This window comes from Cricetulus griseus (genome assembly GCF_003668045.3).
Source record: "Cricetulus griseus strain 17A/GY chromosome 1 unlocalized genomic scaffold, alternate assembly CriGri-PICRH-1.0 chr1_1, whole genome shotgun sequence".
Lineage (NCBI taxonomy): Eukaryota > Metazoa > Chordata > Mammalia > Rodentia > Cricetidae > Cricetulus > Cricetulus griseus.
In genome coordinates this window covers 188,834,248-188,849,355 of record NW_023276807.1, presented here as the reverse complement: position 1 = coordinate 188,849,355, position 15,108 = coordinate 188,834,248, and the positions used below count along the sequence as shown (strand labels likewise).

Genomic DNA, 15,108 nt, shown 5'->3' with positions numbered 1-15,108 from the left:
GGACAAGAAAGAGAAGCAGGAACAGTAGAGTGAACTTTGATTTCCTTAGCTCATGTTTTATGCCAGTCCTATGCTCTCTCTTTTAATCTTGATAAGCTGGTATCATTTTATTTATTCTCTCTTACAATACATCCTAACTTCAGTCTCCCCTCCCTCCACTCCTCCCAAATGCTGCCCCCCCCATCCACTGTTCCTCCCTTTCCCTTCTGAAAGGAGCAGGCCTCCCAGTGATATCAACCAAACACTACATAACAAGATAGAATAAGCCTAGGCACAGACCCTCCTATCAAGGCTGGGCCAGCCAAACCAGTAGGAGGAAAAGGGTCCCAAGAGCAAGCAAAAGAGACAGAGACATCCCCACTCCTACTGTTAGGAGTCCCACGAAAACACCAAGCTAAATAACTGCAGAATGTATGCAGAGGACCTGGTGAAGACCCATGCAGGCTCTGTGACTGCCACTTTAGCCTCTGAGCCCCTATGAGCTCTGCTTAGTTGATTCTGTAGGCTGAGTTCTCCTGTGTCCTTGACCCCTCTGACTCCTATAATCCCCCTCCCCTCCCTTCCATGGGGTCCCTGAGCTCTGCCTAATGTTTGGCTATGGATCTCTGCATCTGCTCCCATCAGCTGCTGGAGAAAGCCTCTCTAATGATGATTGACTAGGCACCAATCTGAGTATAGCAGAATATCATTAGGAATCATTTCATTGTTTTGTTTGTTTGCCAGTTGTGTAAATCTCTGAGCATCCAGCTTCTGGTTCCTGGCCCTCCAGGCAGTAGAGCATGGGCTCCCTCTCCTGGTTTGGGCCTCAAGTTAGACTAGTCATTGGACACTTCCACATATTCTGAGACACCGTTGCCCTAGCACATCTAGCAAGGAAGACAGGTGTAGGTTGAAGGTTTTGTGGCTGGGTTGTTGTCTCAGTCCTACCACTGGGATTTGCCTGGTTACAGGAGATTACCAGTTCAGGCTCTATATCCTCCATTACTAGGAGTCCTCACTAGGGTCACCCTCATAAATCCCAGAAAGTTCCTACTGCTCTAGGTTTCCACATCCCTAAATGTCCCCTTATTCCAGTCATCTTTCCCTGTACTCTCTCCCTCCCCAGTCTGAGGTGGTATTTCTAAATAACTCCCAAAGCTGGTCATTCTTAAGGATACTCCCTCCCTCTTTCTCTACCTTCCGTCTGTCCCTCCCTCTCTTTCTTTGTGTGTGTGTGTGTGTGTGTGTGTGTGTGTGTGTGTGTGTGTGTGTGTGTGTATGTGTGTATGTATGTTTGTATGTATGTTTGTATGTGTGCTAATTTGCAAGTTAGAGACAGAGACGGGATTCAGAACCACCTCTGTGTCTGAAGCCCAGACTCTTGATATTCTTTCAGAAGCTTGGGACCCTGTGTCTGTCTGTCTTCGGGGCCAAAAACCTGCTTAGGACCCATGGCCTTGAAGCAGTTTGGAGTCCTGTATGAGACAAAAGGCTTTACTTAGTGCTGCTGGCCTCCAGGGCTAGCTTTCTGGCTTTTCCTCCTCCCTTTGCCTGGAAAGACTCTTCAAGCTCTTGGAGCCTTTGTTTCCAGCTCTGGGGAGCTTAACCCACCCTGAAGGCATTACCTGCTTTCTCTGCCCTGAGCCTTGCCCCAGGGCATATGTTGTGGGTGAGTTCTTGGGAACCATGTTTTTAGTGGCAACTCCTGGCTTTTTATCAGCAGAGACTTGTCTTCCCAGGGTTCTTTGTCCCTGAATGACAGCATTCAGATGAAATGCAGGGCATCACTGGACAAGTTTGAATTCCACCAACAGAGGCCTCCCCACCATTCTCTCATGTCTTTAGCTTAAGGGTTAAAAAGCAGCAGCTAGAATCTTCTTTCTTCTCTTCAGCCTCCTGTGGCAGCATGTGAGCAAGCTGTCCTTTGACCCAGGGTGTCTAGTGGGTCTCCCTCCTCCCACATCACCCCCTTTAGGCTGCTGTTAGAACAGCAGCAGAATAAAGCTTCTTAGTGAACTTCAGTTTCACATCCATCAACACTGGGGGGGGGGGGCGGAGGTGGGAGCACTTGCTGTGGCTTCAGGGTAAAAACTATTTGACTACCTGTTAGATGACCTAGAATCTTCACAAACAGATCACACTCTACTTCCCAGAGTCTTTGCCCTGATGCAGAGTTCACCTCCACACAATGAGGTATTCTGTGTCTCAGCCAGCCCTCCCATGTACAGAAGGCAAGGATTTTGTCTGTCTCATTTCCTCCTGAATGGGACATGTTACATAAAAGTCCATATGTCTATTATATATTTATATGTGTATTAATTTACTAATATAATTTGAAAGTGTTTGCATATTGTTATTAATTTTGTTTAGATCTACTTTTTTTTAGCAATGTCCAGGATTTGTGTGTGTGTGTGCGCACACGCACGCGCGCATGTGTTATGGCCCATTATATATATTTAGCCCTGTTAATATTTATCGACAGCCTATTTCCAGGGTTTTTGTTATAAAAGTATCACAGTGGCATCCCTATACATCTTGGTACATTGGCATTAATACTCACAGAGTGCATACTTTGCACTTGAAGGAATGTAATGTAGAAGTATGTAAGTAGATAATACTTTGATAGGGCTTACCACATTAGCTCATTCTTTTGGAGTATGTTTTCTCGCCGGCTTTTTAAACAGGAGACATCAGGCCAGTTGAAAATAGTGAAGAGAGAGCTGGGCATGGTGGCGCATGCCTTTAACCTCAGCACTGAGGAGGGAGAGGCAAGTGGATCTCTAAGTTAGAATCCATCATGGTCTGCAGAGCTAGTTCCATGACAACTCAACAAACAACAACAACCAAAAGAAACAATAATAATAACTGTGAGAATAGAAGTGATAAGCATAAAGTGGCTCTGGCCCTGGCTGGAATTTTCTAGGCCTTTCTCTTGTGAACCCCTATGCCTCAGAGAGACTTTGGCCTGCTTCTAGGAAGAAAACTAATTTGAAGAGTCATTCAGGCCAGCAGAGACTTTGGCTTCCATTTGAGGTCCTTTGGCACTGTTGAGGTTTTGGGTCTATGATGTGTCAAGAATGCAATAGGCTTCCTTACAGTTCCACCAGCTTTTATGTCTCTGTATCAACATGACTCGAAACACCAGGCTTGTTATTTCAGCCTTTGTATTATAGGCAGCCTTGCCCTGCCAAATGTGGACTGGCTGTATTTATCCAGAGAGCAGGGTGTATTGACTTGTGTGCTATTTTCTCTCTCACCCTCCTCCTGCTGCTCCTCTGGCAGCTTGGGATTTCTCCAGAAGTTGGTTCTCTCCTGCTACCACTTGTGACTAGGGATCTAGTCTGGCTTGAGTCAGTCTGTTTCTCTCTTAGCATTTTGGTGTGCAGTAAATATCACACAAACAGCACTTCTGGTGATTGTTTTAGTTGTAGAATGTTGCCAAGAGCTTCAGGGGTGCCTGTAGCAGTGAAACTTTATTTCTTCTGTTCTAGACAGTGAGCCCAGACAACTCAGGCACAGGTATAAACCTGGTGAGTCCTTTGCCAGCCAAGGTTGAACAGGTTGTTGTCGCCTTTTCCATAGAGCTTGCACACAGTCAGCATCCTTTCTCAGTGCTTCCACCCAAGAAGTCCATGTCAGCACAGTTCTCTGGGCTGCTTTTCTAAGCTGGCTCTGCTTAGACTCCCCTGGCTCTTCCTTTCCTACAGGATTCACTCAGACCCCTTGACCAGTACTCAGACCACCCCCCCCCCCAATTTGGTTCATGTTCACCTGCAGCAGACTTTCTTGTTATCTACTATAGTGAGACAAATTAAATTATTCTAAACATACAGCCATGCTCTGTTGCTGCACTTGTGAGCTCCTAAAGCTGTTGTTTGCTCAGCGTCTTCTCTCGTCTCTGGTCTTTCAGCAAGCTCTTACTCAGCCTTGAGGACATGGCTTGATTGCTTGTGTTAGGGAAGCCTGTCCTAACTACTGCTTCCAGCCTCAGATTTGTCTCTTTTCTAGCATTTTCCATCCTGTATGGTTACATAGGTCTCCCTTGTTTCCTAAATAGCTATCTTTATGTTTGTATCCTCAGTGCTTAGCTTGGAGTAGACAGTAAACCTCCGAGTTAAGTGGGTGGATTATCCTCGGACAGAACATATGCTACAGTTAGAAGCAACTACATTGTCCTTTGTTATTTCTAGTAATTACCCAAGTGAGCTTTGTCACAAGGGAAAATGCAGGTTTGCAAACCCAGTGAGAAGTCTTGCTTTAATAAGTGTCTAATTCTGAAGAGTCCATGCTGACAGGCGGCAACACTGCTCTCTATAACCTTCACTGAGCAACATATGTTGTCCCATGCCAATAAAGTATTTTAGCTTAGCAATGTAAATAACACGGAGACTGGTAACCCACCTTGTGTATTTACTTTGTTTTGCTGTTGGTTTGGGAAACCACTGATGTCTATCTATTCTTCCAGTTAAACGCTTCAGAGAACCAAAGCATGAAAGACGACCGTGGAGGATATGGTATGTACCAAAGTACTGACTCACTCCTAGAAAGCTTTTTGCTGTGTTGGGGTTTGGTTGGGGGACTGACAGGAGTATATTGGGGGAAGGTAGGGCTGGAATAGGAGAATTTATGTATCTTATAAAGTATGTGGAATTCCTCATTTGAGTTAATTAGTAGGCATGCTCTATAATATGAAAGCAGTCCTGTTTTTTTCAAATAACTATTGACCCCTCCTTTTATTTATAATGTTGCTTTCGGTACTGGAAGATGGAAGACAATACAGACGCGACAGCCTCTGCTGTGGGTTTCTTCATCTTGATTTGTTATGAGATTATGTTTACATTCTTGACTTCTACAGCCTGTATGTGTAAGCAAATACAAATTTATTTGGAGAATAGTCTGCATCCTTAGAATACCCCTACTGGATGTGACTCAAAACTCAAGGAAAAAGTATTTACATTTCCTGGTTTATTATGAAGGACACAGATAAATGGCTAGATGGAGAAGTTCAGTGATCTGGGATGTTCCTAAACACAGTTCTGTGACTATGGCTTTAAGAGTACACCATCCTCCCTGTGTACCAATTCATTTGCTCACCAGTTCCAAAATACTCCAGGCCCCATGCTTTAAAATCACTAGGCTTGCCTGACTGTTAACTTAGTCTGTCTCCCTGAAGTATAGTGGGTCTTGGTTTAATCATGGCTTAGTCTTGCAGGGCCTTCCCCCTCCTAAAGCTCTCTAGGAACTAGTCACTTTTTTAGAACAAAAGATGCTCCTATCACCTAGGGCAAACCAAAGGACTAGGAGTTCTGTGAGGGGACCTGGGACCAAAACCAAGTATTAGAACAAAAGGTATTTTTCACACCTCTGGCACTTGGGAATTTACAGGGGGCTTGGGACTCTGGGTCAGGGGTGGAAATCAAATGTTTAGTGTAGATACATGAATATCAAACATACTCATTTTGTGTAGGATGACCCTGCAGTAGCAGCTGTGTGTTCATTATGTGGTGGTAAAGCTTCAGAAATAGATTCCAAGGACAAAACTCCCAAACAGTAAGTCATTTTGAAGGAGACAGGCAGGCTTCGGGGAACAGTGTTGGGCCACACTAAGCTTACTCAAACTTCCACTCTCCTTTGGAAGAAACCTCATTGTCATGTCAATAAAGTGCTTTGTAAATTGTCACGCATGTAAAAGACAGTACTCCCACATGTTGAGAATTCTTATTTGTACTCACTGGGTCACTGATTTTCCCAAATCTGGGCATTTATTCCTGCTCTCATAGTTAATAAGGAACACCTCGAAGACCTTGAGCTGAGGCCCTCTGCATCTTAAGCATGTTATCTTTTTACATCTCCTCCTTCCACTGGGTTTAGTGATGATTTTGAGGCTTGGTCTGGGTGATTGGTCTGGTCTGTTGTCTCTGAAGTGGGTGCTGCTGTCCTATCAGGTTGGTAACACTTGCTGGTTCTGTTTTATGCAGGTTTTTAGACACTTCCAAACAAGCCATAGGGATGCTGTTCATCCACTTTGCAAATGTGTACCTAGCAGATCTCACTGAAGAGGACCCTTGTTCACTGTGAGTCTTGTATTTCAATTTGACCTCAGTTGAAAATATGGACTGATCTTACCTTCCCTTACTAGTGCAGCGCTCTTGCTGGGGGAGGTACCCATTCCCTTCCCTCCAGATTCCTCTCTAGTGTCATCCTATGCATGTCTTCATGAGCTTATATACACAGCTTTTGGTTGGCTCTCGGAGCTTTGACAGTTACCTTGTGTGCTGGCTTTCTGCTAATCAGTCCAACTAAAGTCCTTTGTCTTTCTGGTGGCCTAGTAGTCCCATGTTTACAGCACCCACCTCCAAGCAGGACAGGATAACACTGCAAGAGCATGTCTGTGCCAGTCACAGAGTACATAGGCTTTTCAATGTGCTGAGATGCTTACAGGCAGTTGTTGAGCATCACTGACCTCTGACCAAAAGACATCCACGGTTCTGACTGTCAGTGTGAACTGCTTTCCACGTGATACTTGGAGCAATGTGTCTGAAACCTTAACCATGCCCTAAGATGTTGTACTTGTTACTGGTGGGAGGAATAGTCATTACCCTAGCAGACAAAGAGACAGAGGTTTTACCCCAACCTCTTACTTCCCATCTCCAAGTTCAAGTTGGAGGCACAACAAGGTTATAGTCCTTAAAGTGCACACAGCAAAGAGTTGGTGGAGCTAGACTTAAACCAGTGTGCACCCAAGGCCCCATGATCTCTGATGCCTGAATGGATCCGCTGTGTTGAATACAGAGTGTAAAATTTGGTCTTCGCTTCCAAGGACAGCACACAGTGGGCTCAGGAGTCATTTGATAAGTATATGGATGCAAGACTGTAATATCCATTGTCCTTGGTATTTTTCAGGCTTTATCTCAGATGTGAAAGTGTAGGTGTGAATAGCATTCCTCACCAATTAGATGTGAGTGTCAGAGTAGTAGCCTCCTGCCAGAATAGAAGTTGCTTTGGAAGCGGTGACAGTTCTTTCTGACTCTGGTCTGAGAGTGACCTCTTGTGTCTTTAAGGGGGAAGAGCAAGCTGCTTGCCTCCCTCTCAATGTTTTGGTTCTGGGGACCGAACACAGTATGCTGCCTCCATATTGGAGTGTTGTGCATATCACAAAGCCCAGACTGGGGCAGAGGTCTGCTAGTCTGCATTAAGTGTCTCAAGCCCTAGCAGCTTGGAAGCTCCTTGAAGTGGAGTCCTTGAGCTTATCTATAGGAAATTCAGAACCCCTTTAGATATCAAAGGGTATCAAAGAAGGTCAGGGCCTGCCTCAGTGGTCTCATTTCCACTTAATCTGCCCTAGATGGCTGGAGCCTGCCCAGCAGTGCTCAGTTAGATCTAGATATAGGGCCCTTGAGGGAGGGCAGGTAAACACAGTGCTTTCCCTTGGTGAGGAAAAGGTTTTGTGTCAGGAAAATGGAAACAAACCTTATAGGAATGTGTGGTCACTATGGGCATGCCTCCCCACCTTGCCATTCTGGCCTTTTCTCCAGTACTCTGGCCTTTTCTCATGACAGCAGAATGCTCACTAAAGTATAAAGGTCAAGTCTGGGAGTGTAGCTATGCTGGAGCATTTCTCTAGCATATAGGTGCTGGATTCCATCACCAGCACCACTATAAAAAGTAAAAGTCCTGTTTGCACACATGCTTACAGATAGGGGTGAGCATGTGGCCATGTGGCCCTGTCTACTTTGTCTAGGAAGTCTCAGAAGCCATTTTCCTTGAGTGATTGGGAAAGTGACCTCATGAGGCCCGAACCATCAGGGAATGAGCAGATTCGTTTAATGGATTTATTGTTGTCAGTTGGGTTTTCGTTTCCTGTCAGTTTCCTTAGCTACTTCCAGGTATGCTGTCTTCTACTGAATCTTGGCACATACACTTGAAATTTATGAAGTTTCTTTGTCCTTCTCTTTCTTGTTCTTCAAGTTTTTAATATTAGCACCTTTTCAGACACCTGGAGACAGAAGCCGCCACTTCCATAACCTCTTGCATAAATACATTGGTAACCACTCTCCCCCAGTAAGGTCAAACAAAGTCTGGGTCTGTTAGCCTTGATCCCAGACCCTGATAAGTGCTGCACTGAGGCCCCAGCTTAATGGCTTTTACTCCCTGACCATTCTGGTATGGCCTCTCTTTCTAGGTACCTCATCAACTTTCTTCTGGATGCCACTGTAGGCATGCTTCTCATTTATGTGGGCGTACGTGCTGTCAGTGTCTTGGTGGAGTGGCAGCAGTGGGAATCCCTGCGTTTTGGAGAATATGGTAATGTCTATGGACACTGGGTAGAGATGTTGGGGAATACTTACCCTGTGTAGCTCTGAAATCTGGAGATTTGGGGGCTGTTGACTGTCTTCCTATGTAATATAAAGGGGTTTGTTTTAGGGTCTGAATATCACTTTCCTGGGAACAGGAAGGAAGTACTTCAAGGCCAAGACACTCACTTTTGTGGGAGAGAAGGTGGCAGAAGCTAGGGACAGCCCTTCTTCCAGAGACACTTGTGGTCCCACCTGCAGGACTGCAAGGCCACCTCATTCTGTTGAGGTTCCCAAAGATCTCACATCACCTGCCTATCACATTAGAGATGGGAGCAAGTCTTCTTTGGGAAGTGGCCCATAGGGAGGTAAAAGCCTGCCCTTTCTGCTACATACTGTGTTTGCCCTGTCAGTAGGTTACTCTGCAGACAGAGTAGAGTTCACATGGCAAGTCCTGGAGTGTGCATCCCTTCTGAAGTCAAGTTGTCTTGCTTCTTCTAACTGTAGACTTGCTCCCCTTCTCCCCCGCCCATCCCCAGCATGTAGATGTCTCAGCCACTCAAACATGAGGTCATCACTCAGATACAAGGCTGCAGACCAGCAACTCGTGGGTGCTGGCCCACCTTGTAAGACACCCTTGTCACATCTTGAGTAAGAAGCTGCTTTCAGTTCCCATAAGCAAGAGGAAGAGTTGAAGGTGCCCTTGATAGGAGCTGCTAGTGGAGAGCTTCTCTTCTACAACAGTGTTGGTTGAACTTCACCACAAGAGGGCACCAGGGCAAGCACAAGGGTTGTGGAAGGAAATCTGGATCCACATTCCCCTTTCCTTGTCATGCCATCCAAACAATTCATGGCTCTGGGCCCAGAGACCCACTCACTTGTAGGTGGCTGAAGATCTCTGACAGTTTAAAAGGGCACATGATTGGTGGAGCTGGCTGTGGAGTACCTTGGGTATTTCTAGAAATCTTAAGTAATTGTTTGTCTTCAGTGAGGGAAGATGAGCTCAGGGGAGGGCTTTTCTTAGCCTGTTACTTGATGCTGATGAGTCACTGACTTAAGATAGTGCCCAACACAGCATGTGTGGCAGGATTGAAGGGAAGGCTTCTACAATGCCCGAGTCATAGAGCTCTCAGCTTGCCCAACAGAAATGGGCCATAACACATTCTCGCTTATAAAACAGGCAACTCAAGGAGTTAAGTGACATACCCAGTTGGGGCATGTTTGAGGACTTTTGCCTCTGCACCAGGAGTCCTGGAACCTTCCACTGCCTCCAACACTGCTCACAGTGCATCTTTGCTGACTGGTGATAATGTGGATTCTCCACAGTCAACTGTTGGCTGAGAACAGAGGTCAGGTCTGGTCCTGATATACCAGATGTTAGAGTACCACCTGTTCTGAAGCAAGTTTTGTCTGCCTACCTAAGAACGGAGAGAAAGGAAGACAGCAGTGGCTATGTGTGAGTGAGCCCTGTCCTCTTGGCCCATTCCCGTAATCTCTTCACTACTGTTGGAAACCAGAGTCTTCAGAAAACATATCCCTTTGTCAAGGACCACCCCAAGTCCTCCTTTCCTAGGCTATCTCCCCTGATACCTGCTGCTTTGTAGTTGTCAATTGTTTTTTTCTGTTGCTGCTGTGACAAATCAACACAGGCTTGGTGTCTTAAGACAAGATTGATTTACTCTGTAGCTCCTCTGGAAGTCAACCCAGTTATGTCAGATTAACATGGAGATATCAGTAAGTAATAAGGATGGTGGTTCTGTTGCCTTGCCCACCCTCTAGTTCTGTCTGAGTCCGTTGACTCATGACTCTCTCCCTCCACTTTCAAAGCCAGTAGCTAAGTTATTCTCATAGTCTACCAGCCTGACCTTCTACCTTGAATGGCCCTGTGATTACCCTGAGTGCACCGAGACACCCCAGATAGTCCATTTAGAGTCTGAATCACAACCTTACTTCCATTAACAGCCAGAATTCCTCCTTGGCTAAGTCACAGCACTTGTCATGGGTCCCAGAGATTGGGATGTGGACATCTTTGCAGGACCATTGTTCTGCCTTCTACACCTATGAACTTACCTGTCCAATTGAGACAGGACTCTCAGGTAAAAAAAGAAGAGATGTTTGCTCTCTAGATAGCTTGCTTGATTCCTAGAAGAAATCTTGGGACTTGGAACATAAGGCAGAGTTATTTGGTTTGAAGGGTGAGTAGTTTCTGAGTGACCTGTGACATCTATGGTCTGCTGAGCAAGCTTCTCATGCCCTGAAAAACAAGGTGATGTTCGGCAGCACTGTATGTCATGGACTTTCCAGCCTGCCCTATCTAAATGTTCCCTTCCGGAAGCATCTCAGCACAGATGTCTCTTTTTTGGCCCCTATTCCTATAACTTAGCCTGAGGGAATAATTTACCAAAACAAACCAATGTCCCTGAGGTTGTTCATTATAATAGAGAACAGGACACATGGCCATGCTTATTTGTCCTGTAAAGACAAACTTCAGGGAGCATTTGAAAAACTCTCAAAGGAACAGAAATAAGCAAACAAACTGTGCACTCAGTCCAGCTTCCGTGACCTGTGGCCTGGTGTATCATCTGGACACGGTGCTTTTTTTCCCTCTTTGGTTTTGAACATTTTTACTTTAGTATCCAAAACAAAAGGCAGTGGCAATTCCACTGTATAGAAAGAAGAGGAAAAGTCTTTCTCTGTTGTCAGTTGCTCACAATTTACAAGCAAATGGAATGAATGTACACTCTGAGCAAGTGAGTGCTCTTGTGACAGTAAACAAATGGTGTCATTTGTCTGCTTACTTCCAGATACACCAGTCCCTTTTCAGACATTTCCCTACCTGGCTATCACCATTCTTGCTTGAAAGTTTTAACAAATAGTTTCTTCTCCTGTGCAGGTGAACTTTTCTCAGTAAGGTCAGGTGGTTTACCAAAAGCATTGCAAAAGTTGCATTGGCAACTTTGCCAGGAGGGTGGTGCTTCTGAGGAGCTGTGCTGCGTGCTGCAGCTCAGATGCCCTGCCCCAGGGTGGAAGTAAACAGGAAGCCATTAGAACAAGCAGTTAGTGTGTTTCTGCCCTTCTCCTAGCATTGTCCAGAAAAGGAAACAGCATGGTCTGGTGTTTGGCTGTGACAGCTGTGTAAAGGCATTCACTTATTTCCACTATGTTCAGCTTGAAGGCCCAGGCAGCAACCATGAATGCCTGGGGTTGCTATGGAAACAGAAGAATCAAATGAGAAGTTGGAGATTTCTCTCTAGACCAGATTCTCTTCTCACAGCCTCCCTGGAATGTTAGTTTTCCTGTTTTGGTCAGTGGAGCACAGACTGCTCTGGTTGAGCGTCTAGGACACAGCCCTGGCACCCACTCTCCCACTTTGCAAAGGCCTGTCCTAAGGTTCTGATGCCGTTAGATCATCCTCTAGAGAGGCTGGTCCTCTACCCTTCATTGAATCCCTTTTTGAAGCATTCTAGAGGTACTTTGGGGCCCAAATGCCCCCCACAGTGGACTGTTGGGCCCTTCCCAATCATTTCTTAAGCATAGCCACTGACAGACTCACAGACTGCTGGCCTCAGCCTGTTTCCACTGCCTCCTTGTCCTGAGGGCTCTGTCTTCTTTGTCCTAACCAAGGGTAATTAGGTTGTCCCCCCAAATTTGTTTTTGTTTTAATTCTCTGAAAAGGCCCTGGAAAGCATTGATTTGTCATTCTTTTACGTTAACTCAGTTGGAATCTGCGTTTCTCTATATCCTCTTGATGTTCTCAGAGCTGAGGACAGCAGGGATGGTGGGTAATGGCATAAGAAGTGGGTGGTGGACCAAGAGGATGATTACTGTATTTATAATTGCGGTGTCAGTCTCATCATGGACAGAGAAAGGGAGGGATAGCACTAGTCACTGGGGAAATCAACTCTAGATAATAATAGTGCTCTTGCTTCACCCAGAGAGCCTGCAGTCAGCTCTTACTAACTTTAGTACCTCTTAACTCTATCCTAGAATTTTTTGAAAGAAAAACATTCTGGTATATCCAAATTAGGAGTTCTGACTTTATTCACAGCACCTACTGTTTTAGGAATGAGATGAGTGGTAGAGCTTTAGGGACTTGCGAAGTGCTTCAGAGCCAGGGCTCTGGGATGCAGCTATCAGTCCAAGCTGCAGGGGGGTTGGGTGGTTGTTATCCTATCCAGATCCTGGGTTCATGTGGCTAAGCACCTACCTGTCCCTGCAGGAGACCCTCTGCAGTGTGGTGCCTGGGTGGGGCAGTGTGCCCTTTACATCGTAATCATGATCTTTGAAAAGTCGGTCGTCTTCATCGTCCTTCTCATACTCCAGTGGAAAAAGGTTTGCCTCCTACCCCTGCTTCTGTAGCTCCCTGCTAAGCCAAGCAGACAGCATCCCAGTCACCCTAGCCCCAGTCTGCTTGTTTTTGTTTTAGCTCCACGAGTGAGTCCTGGATTTGGTCTACTAGAGCAGCTATTTACAGGAGCATTAACTTGTCATTCCTGTACTTGGCGTCCGTGCACTTTATGTAAATACATGTCTTTTCTAGATTAAACTGTGGGGATGTGCAAACTTAATGGAAACACAGTCCCTTCTGGTGTGTTGCTTGGTCTGGTTAGTCTTCAGACTTTATAACTGTGACTGTATCTACACTGGCAAACATCCTTCACACATGTGTCTGGGCTAGCTAGTTCAGCTGAAGCCATTGTGTGCCACAGGCAGTTTCTGAGGTCTATTCCCCACCTATATTATTAATGCCTGGGAGACCCCATGGTTTTCCCAGCTCTGCCCTTTGCCCTCTAACCCCAGTACTACCTAGATAAACCTATGCCACTTGTTCCCATATAAAAACAACCAGGAAACCAGGAGCCTTCTAGAATGTGTGGCTCAGATATTGGCTTCCCTTGGTTTTGTCTGTGGTTGCATTTTTACCTTTTTTAAGAAAATAAGCCAAAGTATTTCAGAGCTGCTGTGCTCGAGGTGATGGCTATGTGGGATTTCTGCTGGAGAGTGGTCTAGCACTTCATTGTCCAGGTCTCTAGTGATCACCCACTGAATTTCCTCCCTCCAGTCCCCTAAGGCACATGCCCACTGCTGCCACTCCCCAGAGCTTCAGGCTACTCTCTACTGGATGTGGGTCCCACTTGGATTTGACTCGATGGCCTCAAGTCCACAACAAGGGAAAAGCTGCTGAAGTACTAATGACCCAAAGTGGCTCTGATCAGTGGTCAGATCTAGGGTCCATGCAGCCATGAGTGTAAGGGGTTGTTTCCAGTGGCTCTTGGGGAGTCTAAGTCTCTCTGTGCTGCCTTGTGGTCTCCTCCTCACTGTGTCTGTTTCTTTCTGCAGGTGGCCCTATTGAATCCAATTGAAAACCCAGACCTGAAGCTGGCCATCGTCATGCTGATAGTCCCCTTCTTTGTCAATGTCAGTGCCTTGTTGTATGTTTTACCCCAGTTTGTACCCTGCCTTCAAGGGTTCCGGTTGAGAGCTCTAAGTGTGACACAGAAGTCACCTTAAGCCCCCAGATGGACCTTTCTATCTGTAACCAGTTGCTATTTCCCATCCCATAACCAGGCTTGGAAATGGTGGGAGCCCTTGCTCAGAATTCAGGTACTCTCTCCAGGTCCCCTGTTTCAAATGAGGGATCCTAGGATGTATGACTTGCCTTCCCTGCTAGGCTACTTGCCACTGAAATATACCAGGCTATGTGTGATAGTAACTTCTAGGTCAGGATCATATCAACTGTTCTCCAGATAGTTATTATGAATAGACATCAGAGAAACTCATGAGCATAGTGGCCATAAATGAGGAACCAATGCTGTAGAGTGTTGAAGGAATTGGGGACTCCCTGAAGCAGTAGATTGTGTGGCTACCTGTGAAGGACCCACGAGGGCTCAAAGCAGGCAGTTAGAGACCTTGGTTCTAGGCCCAAAACAGGCTGCCTGCTTTGTTTGTTTGTTTGTTTGTTCGTTGTGTTGGGTTTTTTTTTTTTTTTTTTTTTTTTTTGGAACAAGGTCTTTCTACATAGCCCTGGCTTTCCTTGAACGCACAGAGATTCACCTGCCTGTTATAATACAACAGAACCCATAAGTGAACGCAAGAATTATCCTGCTGTTCTCTGATAATAAAAGCCCAGCAAAGGAAATAGAATGATAATTTCTCTTGAATGTTCTGGGAGATAGTCAAGGTTGAGTGAGGTTCTCTTCTCACATCTATTGAAGGTTGGATATGGATCCCTCTGCTCTGCTTTGTTCTGACTTATCCAGAGTAATCTGCACTTTTCCTTCCCACAGGCTTTCATGTTCTGGGTAGTAGACAATTTCCTCATGAGAAAGGGGAAGACGAAAGCTAAACTAGAAGAAAGAGGAGCCAACCAGGACTCAAGGAATGGGAGCAAGGTTCGCTACCGAAGGGCGGCGTCCCACGAGGAGTCCGAGTCTGAGGTAGAAGCCTGCTTGACCCTCCCCAAGGGCCTAGCCATAGTATGTTGGGCTCTGAGGATCTCAGTTCTCACGTGTGCATCTCGTCTCCTGAATGCTGATTCACAGTACTAGTCAGAGGGAAGGAAAAAGCTGAGTTGAAGAGTAGCCCAGGTCACTCAGAGCCTCATCCAGCCAGAACCCAATGCTGTCACATGATGCCGCATGTAGTCATGTGACTGGTTACAGATAGCCCCTGTGGACTAGCAGTGGAGACAGCCAGGTAAGGTGAAATGCACCTTATTCCAGGGAAGCATGGAGATACCTGGAGTCCTGCCCTCCACTAACAAGTGTTGGCTGCAGGCTTCTAAAATATAGGACTAGCTACACCTCACAGAGATAAACCTCATCTTCCTTTATCT

At 45.8% G+C, this 15,108-nt stretch overlaps 1 protein-coding gene across 3 annotated transcripts in view; it reads left to right on the top strand.

Annotated features, from left to right (window-relative positions):
- The window catches only part of LOC100753269 (store-operated calcium entry regulator STIMATE), a 46,537-nt gene that overhangs the window by 29,515 nt on the left and 1,914 nt on the right, over positions 1-15,108 (top strand). For 2 of the 3 annotated variants that reach the window (XM_027389577.2, XM_035453410.1), the window contains exons 2-8: positions 4,445-4,493; positions 5,447-5,529; positions 5,958-6,053; positions 8,162-8,283; positions 12,493-12,605; positions 13,614-13,691; positions 14,561-14,710. In XM_027389577.2, the coding sequence (XP_027245378.1) occupies positions 4,491-4,493; positions 5,447-5,529; positions 5,958-6,053; positions 8,162-8,283; positions 12,493-12,605; positions 13,614-13,691; positions 14,561-14,710 (645 nt within the window). In that variant the 5' untranslated portion in view covers positions 4,445-4,490. The remainder of the gene's footprint in view (positions 1-4,444; positions 4,494-5,446; positions 5,530-5,957; positions 6,054-8,161; positions 8,284-12,492; positions 12,606-13,613; positions 13,692-14,560; positions 14,711-15,108) is intronic. The other variant, XM_027389576.2, reaches the window with a different exon arrangement.